Source organism: Rhinatrema bivittatum, chromosome 5, assembly GCF_901001135.1.
Source record: "Rhinatrema bivittatum chromosome 5, aRhiBiv1.1, whole genome shotgun sequence".
Lineage (NCBI taxonomy): Eukaryota > Metazoa > Chordata > Amphibia > Gymnophiona > Rhinatrematidae > Rhinatrema > Rhinatrema bivittatum.
Window position 1 is genome coordinate 307,878,019 of NC_042619.1, and position 16,600 is coordinate 307,894,618.

General features: G+C 43.1%; 1 protein-coding gene across 1 annotated transcript in view; it reads left to right on the top strand.

Moving 5' to 3' along the window:
- The window catches only part of GGCX (gamma-glutamyl carboxylase), a 110,571-nt gene that overhangs the window by 58,705 nt on the left and 35,266 nt on the right, over positions 1–16,600 (top strand). Inside the window, exons 9-10 of the mRNA XM_029604279.1 lie at positions 8,705–8,836; positions 10,763–10,914. Of these exons, the coding sequence (XP_029460139.1) occupies positions 8,705–8,836; positions 10,763–10,914 (284 nt within the window). The remainder of the gene's footprint in view (positions 1–8,704; positions 8,837–10,762; positions 10,915–16,600) is intronic.

Genomic DNA, 16,600 nt, shown 5'->3' on the forward strand with positions numbered 1-16,600 from the left:
ACAGATTGCTACTTTGGTTAGCCTATACGCACCTAATACAGGTCAGGATCTCTTCTTTCATATGATAGAGGAAGTGCTGAATAGGCACGCTGAAGGAGCACTCATTGTGGGGGGGGATTTTAATGTGACCCATAGCCCTTCTTTAGATAATTCCGCACAGACATCTACAGTGCCTCACAAAATACGGAAGCGCCTCTACACCTTAATATCCCACTGGCAGTTGGGAGATGTCTGGAGGTCGAGAAATCCTCATTCTCGTTGTTATAGTTATTTTTCACAAACTCACCAGCTTTATTCCCGGATAGATTATTTCCTGGTAGATAAGCAGTCACAAAACTGGGTGCTTGATGCTGGTATAGAACCCATAGTCTGGTCGGATCATGCCCCAGTGTGGATTAAAGTGCAATTCTCCCATCAAGACCCGGGCCAAAAATTTTGGCGCTTGAATGAGAGCCTGCTCAGGGATCCCTCTTTTGTGGCCCACTTGGGTGCCCAACTTACTGAGTTTTTTCACCGACATACTGCTGATTGTACCCCTGGACCGACGATATGGGACTGCTCCAAGGCAGTTGCACGGGGCATACTCATATCCCGGGCCTCTTTTTGCAAAAGGGAAAAGGAGACGCAAAGGCGAACCTTAACCTCCGAGCTGGCGCAGCTGTCTCAGAGGCATATGCAAACACAGTGCCCTCGATCCCTCAGGCGTATGGAGGGCATCCGTGCTGCACTTAGGACACTTGATGCTGAAAAAATTGCTTTTCAATTGGACATTGTAAAGCAGCAATACTTCGAAGGGAGTAACAAGGCGGGCCGTTTCCTAGCCCGCCGCTTAAAGGAGGTTTTTACCCAAAATAATATAGCCAAAATTAGGGATAGCGGGGGATTATTGGTTACGTCCTCTGAAGGGATACGGAAATGTTTTACTGATTTTTATGGGCAACTGTATAGCGAGGATACTTCCATAGTCAACACTGATATAGCGGGGTATCTGGAGGATCTTCCTCTGCCGACTATCACTGTCGAGCAACAGACGTATCTTGATTCCCCCATACTTCTTGAGGAGGTTCAACAGGCCATAAAGGCCCTAAAACCCGGGAAGTCTCCGGGCCTTGATGGTCTGACTGGATGTTATTATAAAAAGCTTTCTCATGTGGTGGCTGCCCCCCTTACTGAAATGTTTAACTCTTTGCGGACTACTGGGCGGCTGGCACATAATGCCAATGTTGCGGGTATTACAGTACTTGCCAAGCCAGGCCGGGACCCTATTCACTGTGGGTCATACCGCCCAATTTCACTTATAAATTTGGATTTGAAACTTCTGGCCCGCATCTTGGCGGAACGTTTAAAGGGTATCCTCCCTTCTTTAGTGCATAATGATCAGGTGGGCTTTATTCCATCCCGTATGGCTAGTGACAATATCAGGAAAGTGGTTGATCTGATTGATTGGGTACACCATCATAAGCTCCCTGCCGCGCTGTTGGCCATTGACGCGGAGAAGGCCTTTGATTTAGTTCATTGGCCCTTTCTCTTTAAAGTGCTGGACGCCATGAACTTTGGCGAATTTTTTCAAACTTGGATCAAGAAATTGTATATGCAGCCACAGGCTAGAGTCAAGGTGAATGGAGGGTATGGGCCGTTACTCAACATCCAGAGAGGGACACGCCAGGGATGCCCGTTGTCACCCATGCTTTTTGCACTTTTTTTAGAGCCCTTGGCTTGGACTATCCGACAGACGGCTAGTATTACTGGCGTCCGCCTTCCTAACTTACATTTTAAATTGTCCCTATTTGCGGACGATATCCTTTTTACATTAACTAATCCTGCCACATCCCTACAGGGGGTTGCCGATGCGCTGGATCGGTTTCATAAAGTCTCTGGCTTCACCGTGAATTTAGAGAAGTCAGAGCTCTTGAACCTCACTTTGTCTTCCCAAGAGGTCCTGGATATTAAACAACGTTTTTCCTTTAGATGGGCACAATCCTCTATTAAATACCTGGGGGTACGCATTGGATCCCACACTTCCCAATTACAATCCCTTAATTATGACTCTCTCTGGAAGAAGATTGACAGGGATCTGCTTACGTGGTATAGGGATTCATTCTCATGGCTGGGCAGACTGGCCATCGTTAAAATGGTAATTCTCCCACGCCTCCTATATTTTTTCTCTACCATACCTATTTTTCTCCCCACTGCATTGCTGAAACGCTGGCAGACTAAAATTTACAGCTTTATTTGGAGAAAACGGCCGCCCCGGGTAGCTCGAACTGTTTTATATTTACCCAAGAGGGCAGGGGGCTTGGGAGCACCGAACCTTACCTGGTATTACGCAGCAGCACAGCTTCGCTTTTTAGTAGATTTTTATCGTAAGGAGGATGCCAAACAATGGGTTCAATTGGAACAAAGGCAAATAGGGCCTATGCCCCTTCAGGCGCTCGCATTGCAGCCTAAATGCACCTGGCTGCCCATGGCCAGACTACCTCTAGCTCTTACTACCACACTTAGAGTGTGGAAGATTTGGAAGCCTAAACTTGTGGGCCCTTCTGAATATTTTCAGTCTTCTCGCCTTTTTTCCAATAACCTTTTTCAGGGGGGCACAGAAAATCCCCAGTTGGTATCTTGGGACAAACAAGGGCTCTCTACGTTTGGCCAATGCCTAATGGATATGTCTGTGCGGAGCCTGGAGGCTTTATCTAGACCAGGGGCGCTTGGCCTAGGACAAGTGTTGGCATATGCCCAGGTCCGTCACTTTCTTCAGCCATTATTATCTGCCAAAAAGATCCACCCCCATAAAACTCTCTTTGAGTCCTATTGTGAACATGCAGACAAAATGAGGGGAGTCCTTTCTAAAATTTATAAGCTACTCAATAATCACTCCCCTTACTCGGCCAAACACCTTCTGGCCTGGAGCAAAGACCTAGGGGAAGATATATCAAAGGATGATTGGGATCTCATCTTCCTGCAGTTTTCTAAGGTGTCTATTGCTGCTTCTATACAAGAACACTGCTACAAAGTGTTGTATCGATGGCACTGGACCCCTGAGAAACTTCATAGAATGATGCCTGCCATCTCTAATTTATGCTGGCGCGGCTGCGGCCTTGTTGCTAATTATACTCATATTTGGTGGCATTGCCCAAAAGTACGCTTATTTTGGCAACAACTTTTTGAATGGCTTGAGTCTGTGGTGCCGGGATTCCGGACTCCTAGTATACGGGGTGTTTTATTACATGAGCCCTCTGAGGACTATCCTAAGCATACTCATAAATTCCTTACACACGTATATATTGCTGCTCGGGCTACATTAGCTAAGGTGTGGAAATCTCCGGACATCCCATCCAGGGCAGAGGTCCTGCACAGGTTACATAGCCAGTATCATTTGTCGTACCTCACTGCGGTTAAAAATGACACTTTGAAACCCTTTTCAGCTATATGGCACCCTCTGACCCAATGGCTACGTACTCAGAAGGGTCCTACTCAGGGGACGGCCTAATAGCGGTGGGACACCTTAGCCCAGTACTTAAGGGTAGGATGATCTACCGACACACTTCTGAAGGTGGACAAAAAACAAATAAAAAATCTGACACCGTTTATTTCGATTTTATACCTCTTTATTGCAGCCAATACAGTTCTCTCTTTGCCTCACATGTTGATCCTGTGTATGTACCTGGAAAGGGGGGGGGGGGGGGGGGGGGGGGGGGAGCTGAAAAAATAAAACCTTACTTAGCTCATTTAGAGTGCAACATGCCTGCTGGTTTTGGCAGCGGATATTTCATTGCTCTTTGTACTCTGAGTTGTATTCTTCTTTAAGCTGTATTCCTGTTATTCTGCTTGCTTAATGTTCATGTTTTCAACTTTCAATAAAATACCAATTGCAAAAAAAAAATAAATAAATAAAAATAAAAATTGTCTTACAGGCCTGTGGAAGTAAAATAGGGTGGAGGAGGACCATAGTGGTTAGAGTAGTGGAGGGCAAACCAGGGAAACTAGGCTTCAAATCCCACTGCCACTCCTTGTGACCTTGGGCAAGTTACTTCACTCTCCATTGCCTCAACTGCAAATGTATGGCCTGATTTACTAAAAGTTTTCTCCTATTTTGTGTCTATAGGAAAAATGCTTAGTAGATGAGGCCCTTAGATTGTAAGCCCTCGTTCATTGACCAAGAAACTTGGGAATCATACCTGATAGAAATTTATCAATGCAATCACATGTATCCAAGACAGTAAGGGCTTAATTTTTCAAGTTCCATCTGCATAAAAGATTAAAACCACTACTTCAACACTGGTTAGTCCTGTGATCTCTGAAATTAACCCAACTAGATTACTGTAATTCTATGCATACTGGACTACCAGCAACAGTATTAAGTCCCTTACAAGTCATTCAAAGTAGTGCAGCATGAATCCTTACCAGCACCAGACTCTGAAGACCATAAAACACTCAGATTAGCTCATCTTCACTAGCTCCAATACATTTCCGCATTCAGTACAAAATATTAACTTTAGTGTACAAACTAATTAATAACGATTCCTCACTGTGGCTGAATGCATCACTCTGACTTTACAGACCCACTAAAAACCTCCTTGAGGTTTCTGCACCTAAGTTGGATATTACTTGAAAAAAGAGCCTTCTCGGTAGCGATTCCACCCCAGATTATCTACATAACATCTCCTGCTACAAAACTTTCAAAAAAAGGCCTTAAAGGCATTTCTTTTTACCAAAGCTTTTGACATTTCTTACATTATCTCTAGGGCATTAAATGTACTACACTGCTGCAAGGCATTTAACACCTGCTGTTTTAATATAATAGTTGCAAATTGTTGTTGGCCAACCTTTTTTATTATTTTATTTATTTATTTAAAATGATTTGTATTCCGTTTTTACAATAAAATAGTGAACAAAGCGGTTTACAATAAAATAATAGTAAAATGACGAACCAAATATAATATGAAAGAAAAGAAAAATTACATACATAAAATTAAAAATAACTAGGCTAGGATAAAATTAAGGAATAAAATAGAAATCAAAGAAGAAGGAATACAAGACTAGGTAGATCCTGGTAATCTCTGAACATTGAAAGTGGGAGGATTAAATGTGTTCTGTGTGGGAAGTGGCAAAAGCTTTTGAAAATAGATGTTTTTAACGATTTTTTTTAATTCCTTGGTCAGTAAGCTGCCTCGTTCTAAAATTGTAGGAAGCAGGTTATAAATTTTACAAAAAAAAAATAGTGAAATATCTACAGTACCTGAATGTAATCTGCTTTGAAAGCGCCTGAAAAGCAAAATATAGATCAAATAAATAAAATCCCTCTGGGCCTTCAAATACTGCAGCGGCACTGAAAATGGCCCTCATAAATTATTGATTGCATATTACTTGCTATTCTTTCATTTAAGCTGACATTTGGAAAAGCAGATAATAAATTGAATAAAAATGAAATAAAAGCGAAGGGGCAAAAGAAGTGGAAGAGGGGGAGATTGCATGATGGCGGTGGAGGGGGGGGGAGGGAGAGGGGATGAGAGATGGAGATGAGATAATAGAGAGAAGTGAAGGAAATCTGAAACATGAGAAGAAAGGAAGGCTGGATGCCAGTGACAGATACAGGAGGAGAGAAGAGTAATAAACTGGAAAAGAGAGCCTGGAAAGAGTTAGAACATAGACAAGAAGACTTGACCTTGATTCTTTAAGCCAGAGCTTTCCAAACTTTTCATGTTGGTGACACACTTTTTAGACAAACATAATTTCACGACACGGTAATTCAGTCTACTAGTAAACCAGAGGTTAAAGGTTAAACGAACGAAACATATTTCGACAATTTATGTATGTTTCCTTAAATATATACATAAATAAAATGTTTCACGACACAACCTATCTCATGAAAACCTTAAATTTATATTAAAAATATATATTCCAAGATTCATGTTATTGTTATAATTTATGAGAAACAATAATAAAACAAATTGTCTGTCCCCCACACACTCATCTCTCTCCTCCCCCCAGCACATGTCTGGCCCCCACACACTCATATCTCTCCCCCTCAAGCACATGTCTGTCCCCCCAGCACGTTTGCCCCCCACTCACTCACCTCTCTCCCCCCAGCACATGTCTGGCCCCCACACTCATGTACCTCGTCTTTTTGATTGTTGCCAGTTAAGTGCTTCACTCCCTTCCATGATCAACGGACACTGCTGCTTGCAGTCAGTACTCCTCATGGCCAGGCCTCATCGGCAGCAGCAGCCAATGCAAGGATGGCTGGGCTCGTTCCACCCACCAAGCCCCCCCAAAAAACGCGATTGACAGCAAAAATCACCCAATAATAAGCAACCCATAAACTGAAAAAAAAAAGTGAATTTCTAGGGAAAAAAAAGCCCAAACTCGCATCAGAGTTGACCGGGCTTGCGCGACACACCTGCACACTGCAGGCGACACACTAACGTGTCCCGACACACAGTTTGGAAAGCTCTGCTTTAAGCTTTGAGACTATCTCTGTCCCTGCTCATTTAAGCATTATTTGGATAATTCTTTTAGGCCAGTAAAAGATATTGGAATCTACCCAGAATCTTGTGATCGGAATGTGGTTTTCAGAATTAAATTATGCTCTTTGTATAATTTATATATGCATAGATATAAGGAGTAAATAATTTCATGAAAAGAAAACCATTTCTCACCAAGTAGAGCTTTGCTAGTGAGAGCTCCGTGATAAAAAGCTGGCATCTTATGATTTGATTATTCATATGAATTAACATATGACAGTGCTCTGTTCTTGCCAGCTCTGTTTCATACTGAGCAGCAAAGTTAACTGGTTAACTTCTCCAGATCTTCCGCCACAGTTAATATGCTAAAGCTGAGGCTAAATATCCAGTTAGAACTAATCACATACAACTTGTACAGTTAGATGTAGAATAACTATTTCTTTGCACATGGAATTTCAGCACAAATTTTAGCTGGGTAGCGATTACATTTGAAAACCCTGCCTTGGCCCATTTTTTTTTGGATCTGATCTGGCTAAATTTGTGTGCACAACAGATTTGTGTGGAAAGATTTTAGCCTGATAGGGATGAAAGGAGAGGGAATTTATGTGGATTTTAACAGCATAAATCATTTGAATATTGACCCCAATATTAACAACTTTAAATGTATCTAATGCTGTATTTTTGGGTTGAGTAGGACAGGGGTATTTTTATATATATATATATATATATATATATATATATATATATATATATATATATATATACACCCCTGACCTATAGTAGGACAGGGGTGTGTGTATATATATAATTATATATAGCACCAGGACAGACTTTCAGTGCCATGTGATCTTATTTCCTGTTTGTGCTTCCTTGCATGGACCTTTCAACTCCTTGGGCTCTCATCACTTTCCTCCCTTTCTTGTTTTCCTCTCCCTTTTTTCTTTTTTTTTTATTAGCCTGGCAGTTTTCCCCCCGCTCTTTTTGAGCTTCCAGTTCAATCATATCTGGCTTCTGTTGGGCTACAGTGCCACGAGCCTTCATTTACCACTACCCAGGGATTTATCCCCCTCCCAGTTCACCTAGCACACTCAATACAGCAGTGCTTGGCCAGGAGACACACACCAGGTCTCCTTTCCAGAGCCCTGCAGTCGTGAGTCCTGACTTCAACCACTAGGTGTCGCTGTTGTGCAATGACTGGCATGCCCTGTCATTCCCCCCCCCCCCCCCTTCCTAACCTTATCAAGGATTGCGAAGGATGGCGCTGCACCAGCCCCAGCCAACCCAGGGAACAGAAACCTGGAATGGAAATTGAACCCAGGTGCACCAGGCTGCCTACCCCCCCCCCCCCCCCCCACCTCCTTCCTTTTTCTGGCATGGTGGATGAGTTCAAAATTAAAAGTAAAGCTGCCTTCTGCTCAGTAATCCTGTTCCTTCCAAAGGACAATAGCAATGCAACTTTTCAAAATTAAAAAAAACCCATTTTGTTTTCCAAAAGCTATGGGCCCAATATTTAAAAAAAAAAAAAAAATCTGGTTTCTCTAAATTATCTGTCTATAACTTAGATAACTTGGAAAGGATTTTCAGTGGCAAACCTATGCCACTAAATATATCTGGATAAGTTCTAGTTAGCTTAGATAAGTTATATCTGGATAACTTCAGACCTGCTGTTGAGCAGGTCTAACTTATTATTCGGTGAACTTAACCAGATAAGTCTAAATATCGGTACTTATCCAGCTAGGTTAACTGGATAAGGCGCTTCTCCCTGATCCACCCTCATCCTGCCCACAGGTTATCTGGCCAGATAACTTCTTATCCATTTAAGTGGCGAGCACCGATCGCAGCCAGATATTCAGTAGCTTCCTCTTAGCCGGGTAAGTCCTACTTATCTGTCTTAAGTAGCGTTTCAGTATGTCTGTAATTGGTCCAGTGTGTCACCACCTGTAAGGTGGACCCTTTGTAATGCAGGACGCAGAAGGGAATGGCTTTCTTGTAGTGTAAATTTCTGCCACTGTTAAAATGATTTGTAATATGATTGGCAAGCATCACACTCTTCCCACCAAGCCTACGCTGGTAAATCAGCAAGAACCCATATACCAGTCAGGTCAGCTGCTCCGCTGGAAAAGAGGCATGGAGATCTTTCCAAATTCATTATTCAGGCGATGAGCTTGTGTTTGTAGTGCTCTGAGTTATTTCATAGATTCATCTTCCTTTCATCCTAACACCTTCTCCTGTTCTCTTCCCAGGGCTACAATAACTGGTCCAATGGACTGTATGGGTATTCATGGGATATGATGGTCCATTCCCGTTCTCACCAGCATGTGAAAATAACCTACAAGGATGGTGTAACCGGGGAAATTGGATACCTCAACCCAGGGGTAAGGACAGAACTGGGCATACGCAGCACTCTTGCCCCCAGATACGGCGAGAGCTGGGGTGTATGTGGCACGCACACTGTTCCTAGAGTAATATGAGAATTACGTGACGGCAGCACCCAGCGCTTTGTAACCCTCTCGTGATATTTTCATGCTATGGGATAATAGAAAGATAGAGCATGATGGCAGATAAGGATCTTAATGCCAATTTAGTCTGCCCATACTCCTTCCTGTCACAGTGTTTTAGATCCTGCCTTTCCCCTGGCTTACTCACAGCCAAGAATCCACTGTGCTTTTCCTGGGAGATGCTCGGGGCTTTCCTGTTTTAGTTTCAAGTTTGGTCTCATATGTACGTGTGCCTCCTCGTTCCCTCCGTGGAGAGATGGAGTGCATAGTTACAGTTGGTTAGGTTGACATAAGACCAGAGTGCCTGGCAGCTCTTTACACAAGTTTCCAGGGGAAGGTGAGGCAGTGCCATGTGTAGCCGGTTCAGTAACTGTGGAAAAAAAAAAAATTCCTTTCTGTCCCCAAATTAGGCAGTCAGCTCAGGATTGCAGGGCTAGCGCATTTCCTAGGCCTGAGCAACATCTTCCTACCCATAAATAGCTTTCTGCTCTAAAAACACATCCAGTTTACTTTTCAGTTTAGAGTATCGGTTATAACGACTTCCTCTGGCAAAATGATCCATGATTTTCCTGCATTTTGAGCTGATTCCCTTCCTATGGAGATGGTGAAATCTGTTACTCCCTTCATCTTAGAGGATTGCCTCCTTGGTTTTTTTTGGTTGTAGCTGCTGTGGTAATACTAACAATATCACCTGTGAGATCCCTGTGGAGTCCTCTGATTATATTTATTTAGTGTAATTTAGTTTCCATGAAACGTCTTTCTAATGTAAATAATTCAAGTTTGTATATGTAGACCCCACTGGCCCCTCTTTGTCCTGTAACACTCTGAGATCCTTTGAGCATGAGTGCACAGAACTGCCCCTGCCCCCTATATTACAGATGTGGCCTGATGAATGCCTTTAAACGGTGGCTAGGATATCCTTTTGCCAGCATATGTCCAGCTTCAGTTGCTGCTGCTGCAATCATCTGACTGAGCCCGGGCTTATGCCTGGGTAGTGTATTACTTGTCTGTTCTTGTGCCCCAAGAGGGCAATTTTTAAATTGAACGTGGGAACTGCAAGCACATTTTAAAGACAGGGCCAGTGACTCTCTCAGATACTTAGTACCTGGGCACAATTTGCATCTGCTTTGAAGCAAATGCAAATGTAGGGTGAAGAAAATACGTGCAGGGCTTTCAAAATGAAAACCCTGCATGTGCCTGCCCTTGCCAAACCTGACCAGACCTTTCTTGGATCTGGGTAAACGTATCCGCCTTGTGAATGGTAGAGGTTCTTTCATCTGTAGTTCTGGCTGGGAGGACGTGTAAAAAAAAAAAGCTGAAAATGTGTCCTCCAAAAGCATTACCTTGCACTTCTCCACATTTAATCTCATCTGCCATTTGTCTGCCCCATTTCTTAAGTATCAAAATTCTTTTGTGAAGTTGGTGAGTGCTGCTGAGTGTTTACCACGTGGAATAGTAAACCAAGGGAGAGTGGGCTGCATTAGGGCTCCAGCTGGTGTGCTGGGCTTGGATGCCTTCTTCAAGGCTGGACCTCCTCCTTAAGAGCCGGGTGACTGGCACTCATCTCCTCTCCCCATCTCCCACACATATCTAAGCCCTTGCCATCCGGCGAGAGTCTCCATTGCACACCATGCTGCTACCAAGCTGCAAGGTTAGGCTGCACAACCTTATCCTAAGATAGGGACAGCGGCTGCACTAGGCCTTCCTCTCAGTAGAATTGTGCTACGGTGATTATGGGAAATGGGTTGCTCCTTGGTTTAAATGAAAGTATATATATATATATATATATATGTGTGTTTGTAGGTGTTCACACAGACCCGGCGCTGGAAGGACCATGGAGACATGCTGAAACAATACGCCACCTGCCTGAACCAACTTCTTCACAACTACAATGTCTCGGACCCTGAGATCTACTTTGATATCTGGGTGTCCTTCAATGATCGCTTCCAACAGAGGTGGGTGGAGAAGGGTGGGTGGGAATCCCGTCTGCATGTGGCAGTGCAGTCCCTTGCTTCTTTCTTCGATTTCTTCTCTTCTGTTCTGAAAAAGTTCCAGCTTCTCTTTAAGTAGAGCAAGGTTACGGATCCATAGAGGTATTGGGGTAAAAGCCGGAAATATGAGCAAAAATATATGATTTGTTGCTTTTTTTTTTTTTTTTTTAAATCTTTGCTAGCCAGTTCCCTCCTCACTTCCCACCCCACTGAGTGAGTCTTGTTAGCCATCCTGAACCTCAGTGGTTATTTTCTCCGTAGCTCAGAAGTTGTCTGTTTGTTTAAAGTACACTCAGAGAGCTAAAAATATCTTTAAACCCCCCCTGAAATGTTAGATACAGCCACGCCGTAGTGCTGGTGCCTACAAGGAGCTCTCCATCCCTTCCCCACCATGGCATTCAAGTCCCCCATTTGCCAGAGTTTCCTTGGTGGACCTGCATGGATCAGGAGATTGTCATATTTTTATCTGTTGGCTTAAATCCACTTCCCCAAATTGCACAGGGTTATTTTGAAGGTGGCACCCTCCCACCCTATTCATTTACGGTTTCTCCTCCAAAATAACCCTGAACAACTTAGTGACATAAATTTAAGCCAAAAATTAAAAATAGATTGTGGGAAAAGGTCCTCTAAATATCAGACAAACTTTAATATTGCACAGATTTGGTACGTGAGAAAACATTATAGAAATAACATTGGAATATTAAATGTTTCAAGCTGTTTCTGTTTGATGCAGGCCACACTACTCTGGTTTCATTGCTTCCTTCTCCCATCCTCCTCATCTCAGACTGTTTAAAAACATCATTCATTCATTCATTATTCACTTTTAAATAAAATATTTTCCTCTTTGTCCAACCAGACCAGTCCAGATGCTTGGGTTTATGCTCCCCTACCAGTAGATGGAGACAGAGAACAAGTTAGCTGATGTCACCCTATAAAATGTTCCATATGGACATCATCCTCCCAGTTTTCTTGTAACAAGCAGAACATCAGAGGGCTTACAAGGGATAAACACTACTGAACCTTCCCAACTTCGGGAAGCTTTCAGCCACACAAAGCCAAAACAAGGCTATAAATCTAGCCATAAGGAACTTGAATTATCCCGAAAGAATAGACACATAAGACTTCCTGTATACAGAGAGAATAGCGGAAAATAGCATTTCGGGAGAGTCCTGGACTGGTCTGGCAGGACTGGAGGAAAGGAAATTAGCAGATAAAACTAAACTTCACACTCGTCTTTGTCCAGCTAGACCAGTACAGATACCTCGAATATTCCCAAGCCATCCCTCAAACTAGGTGGGAAACTGCTAACTCTGCTCTTAAGATCTTTGCATCAATGCAGCCTCTTCTCTGGCATTCACATCCAGACCGTAATACTTTGTGAATGATGCAAAGATGTCCAAGCAGCTATCCTGCAAATCTACGCTGGAGAAACCAATCTGATCTCAGACCATGACAAGGCCTCCGCCCATGTGGAATGCATTCACAAACCTTTGGGAAGTGGCACAACCTTAGCAATGTATGCTGAGCCGATCGCATCCTTAATACGCCGGGCTAAGGAGGCCTTTGCGTCCACTTCCTCTTTTCATTGACCATTGAAAAGGATGGACAAGTGATCCGACCTTATAAAGGGATTAGTCACATTCAGATATCACAGAAGGACCCTGCAAGTGTCCAGCTGGTGGAGCTCCTCATAAGCCTTCATAAAGGCCTCCATCCTGAAGGAGGGAGGGAAATCACCTGATTAAGATGAAATTGTGAAACCAGTTTAAGTAGAAAGGATGAAACTGTGTGGATCAAAATTGCCTTATCTGTAAATTTCAGAAATGGCTTTCTACATGAAAGGGCCTGCAATTCCAAATTTCATCTCATAAGAACATAAGAAGTTGCCATACTGGGTCAGACTGAGGGTCCATCAAGCCCAGAAGTGACTAATTCAGGTTACAAGTACTTGGCAAGTACACAAACATTAAATAGATCCCATGCTACTAATGCCAGTAATAGCAGTGACTATTCCCTAAGTCAACTCCCCAAAACCCACCAACCCATGGTACACCACAGAACTGAGAACCCTAAAATCTACTCTTAGGCAAAAGGAAAGACAATGGCATAAAGACCAAACCCCGCAGAACTCCGCAGCATACAAATCAGTTCTCCACAGCTACAGACTCTCCACCCAAAAACACAAACGAGATTATTACGCTAAAAAAATCCATGACTACAGATTCAACCCCAAAACACTCTTTTCCTACGTCTCTGGCCTCACGACTCCTATCCCTCCCACTACACCTGAATTCAATGACTCCGCCAAATGCGAGGAACTAGCCAAGTTCTTCTTCAACAAAATTGCAACGCTCCTAAAGAGATTCCCCCCTTCTTCGAACAGTCTCACACCTACCCTGACCATTCCCTCTTCCCCCTCCCAACCCTTAATGCCTACTCTTAACTTTACCTCCACCATAGAAACTCAACCCTCAATGCCCACCCTTGACTTCACCTCCACCATAGAAATCCAAACCATTTTCAAAAAACTCAAACCCTCTTACCACCCTGAAGACCTTATACCCTCCAAAGCATTTCTAACCATACCCAATACAATAGCTAAAGCCGTAGCAGATATTATCAACTGCGCGATTGCACATGGATCTGTTCTAGATGCACTCAAACACGCAGTGGTCAAACCCCTCCTTAAGAAACCTTCGCTCGACCCCAAAGACCCTGCTAACTTCCGCCCAATATCCAACCTCCCCTTCATTGCCAAGCTTTTGGAAAGAGTGGTTAACTTCCAACGCATGAACTATCTAGAAGACCACCAGATCCTCCACCCAGCACAATTTGGTTTTAGGAAACACTTCAACACTGAATCCCTTCTGCTCTCCCTTTCCGACCACCTCCTCAGAGGCATGGGTCAAGGCCATAGCTACCTCCTTGCCCTCCTCGACATTTCATCAGCCTTCGACACTATCAGCCACCACCATCTAATAACTCGCCTGGAACTCATTGGCATCTCAGACCTAGCCCTTTCCTGGTTTAAATCCTTCCTCTCAAACAGAAAGTTCTCAGTCAAAATCGGGAACTCCACATCCACACCACAACCCCTCCAACAGGGAGTCCCCCAAGGCTCATCTCTCTCATCCACCCTTTTCAATATTTACATCACCCCCCTCTGCCAACTCCTCTCTGATCTCCATCTCAAGTTTACCTCTACGCTGATGATGTTCAGATCATCATCCCCATCCAGAACTCCATCTCTGACGCACTAGAACATTGGGAGAAATGCCTTACAGCCATCAACTCCCTGCTCACCAACCTACACCACGCCCTCAACACGAACAAAACTGAACTTCTACTCATCTCACCTCACGCTGCCCCTGCACCTCCGCCATCTGGTACCTCCAAACTCCACCTCCTCTCAACACAACCAGCCGTGAGAGACCTTGGAGTTCTCCTTGACCACCAACTAAGCATGAAGAACTACATAAACTCCATTCTCAAAGCCTGTTTTTTCAAACTCAACGTACTTAAAAAACTCAGACCCCTTCTTCACACCCAAGACTTTCGTAAGTCATACAGGCCACCATATCATCCAAATTAGACTACTGTAATGCTCTTCTTCTAGGACTCCCTTACTCTTCCATCAGACCTCTACAAATGTTACAACATGCCACAGCGAGACTCATTGCAAACTCTCGTAAATACGACCACATCACCCCTATACTCAGAGACCTACACTGGCTCCCCATAGCCTCTCGTATTATCTACAAAACACTCACCATAATGCATAAAGCAATTTACACCCACAACTCCAACTGGCTAGACCTACCCTTCACAACCACCCAATCCAATCGACCGACTAGAACGACCAATAAAGGCACCCTAGTTGTGCCCTCCCTTAAAGCAGCCCATCTCACCTCTACACGTGACCGTGCTCTTTCCATAGCAGGTCCCACTCACTGGAACACACTGCCGCCTGACCTACGCCTTGAACCATGTATGAACAACTTCAAAAAGAAATTGAAAACATGGTTGTTCAAACATGCCTACCCAGAATAAAAACTCACACCTCCTCCAATAAAAAATAGACCACATTGCGTCTGTTCCATCTTCCTCATACTGAGGAACCATATGTTGTTATCCTCTCTCCTCGTTCACACCGAGGAACCATGTTAATGTTAATGTTACTGTGATTTCTCGTCTATCCTATTTAATTATTTACCCTCCTCCCAGTTTCTAATTCCCTGTTAAAATGTAACTTCCATACTTTACCAGTTTTGATGTAAACCGGCATGATGTCCACAACTAATGCCGGTATATAAAAATGTTTAAATAAATAAATAAATAAATAAATAGCAACTTATGGACTTCTCCAGGAATGTATTCAAACCTTTTTTAAACCCAGCCACACTAACTGCCCTAACCACATCCTCTGGCAATGAATTCCAGAGCTTAATTATGCATTGAGTGAAAGAATTTTCTCAGATTTATTTTAAATGTACTTGCTAACTTTATGGAGTTCCCCCTAGTCCTTCTGTTATCTGAAAGAGTAAATAAGAGTCACATTTACCCGTTCTAGACCTCTCATGAAGTAATAGACCTCTATCATATCCCCCCTCAGCCGTCTCTTCTCCAAGCTGAACAGCCCTAACCTCTTTAGTCTTTCCTCATAGAGGAGCTGTTCTATCCCCTTTATCATTTTGGTTGCCCTTCTCTGTTCCTTCTCCATCGCAATTATATCTTTTTTGAGATGCGGCGACCAGAATTGCACACAGTATTCAAGATGTGTCCTCACCATGGAGCGATACAGAGGCATTATGACATTTTCTGTTTTATTCACCTTTCCCTTCATAATAATTGCTAACATTATTTGCCTTTTTGACCACTGCAGCACACTGAGCCGACAATTTCAGTGTATTATCCAGATCTCGCCAAACAAATAGCTACTAAAAAGACTGTCTTGAGTCAAGTTAAAGGGCTTTTTGAAGCATTGTGAGTAGAAGTATATGAGTTCCTCAAGGTTCGTACTTTTACTCGCTGTGAGTGAAGTGTTCCCGGGGCAGGGATAGAGCTGGTGGTGCAGAACATGCACAGTTTTGAAGGGAAAAGTGCCCATGAAATAAGCAGACGCAAATCTCTGCACATACCTCTGCACATACGTAATTCTTGAACATTAATATTATATGGTTATTATAGTTAATGAAGTTAGCATGTTACCATTGAACCCGTTTTTTTTTTTTTTACTGTAAAGGTTGTAGCTGTTAAATGTTCTACTGTTTAAACTGTTATATGTAAAGCCTGTTGCTAATTTATTGTTTCACTGTAAACCGAGGTGATGTATAATTATACGTACCGCGGTATAAAAGAATCTATAAATAAATAAATAAATAAATAAATACCTTTTTTCCTAGGCAATTTTGAAAAGGCAGATAACATAGAAATGTGATGGCATATAAAGATCATCTAAAGTGTCCATTCGCACCAACTAATCCAGCTTTGTGATCTCTTTTGTTTATCCCATGCTTTTTTGAATTCCGATACTGTTCTACCCTCCACGGGGAGGCTGTTCCATGCATCCACTGTCCTCCCTGTAAAGAAATATTTCCTTAGATTACTAGTCTACCCCCTTTTAGCCTCATCCCATAACCCCTCTTCTAGA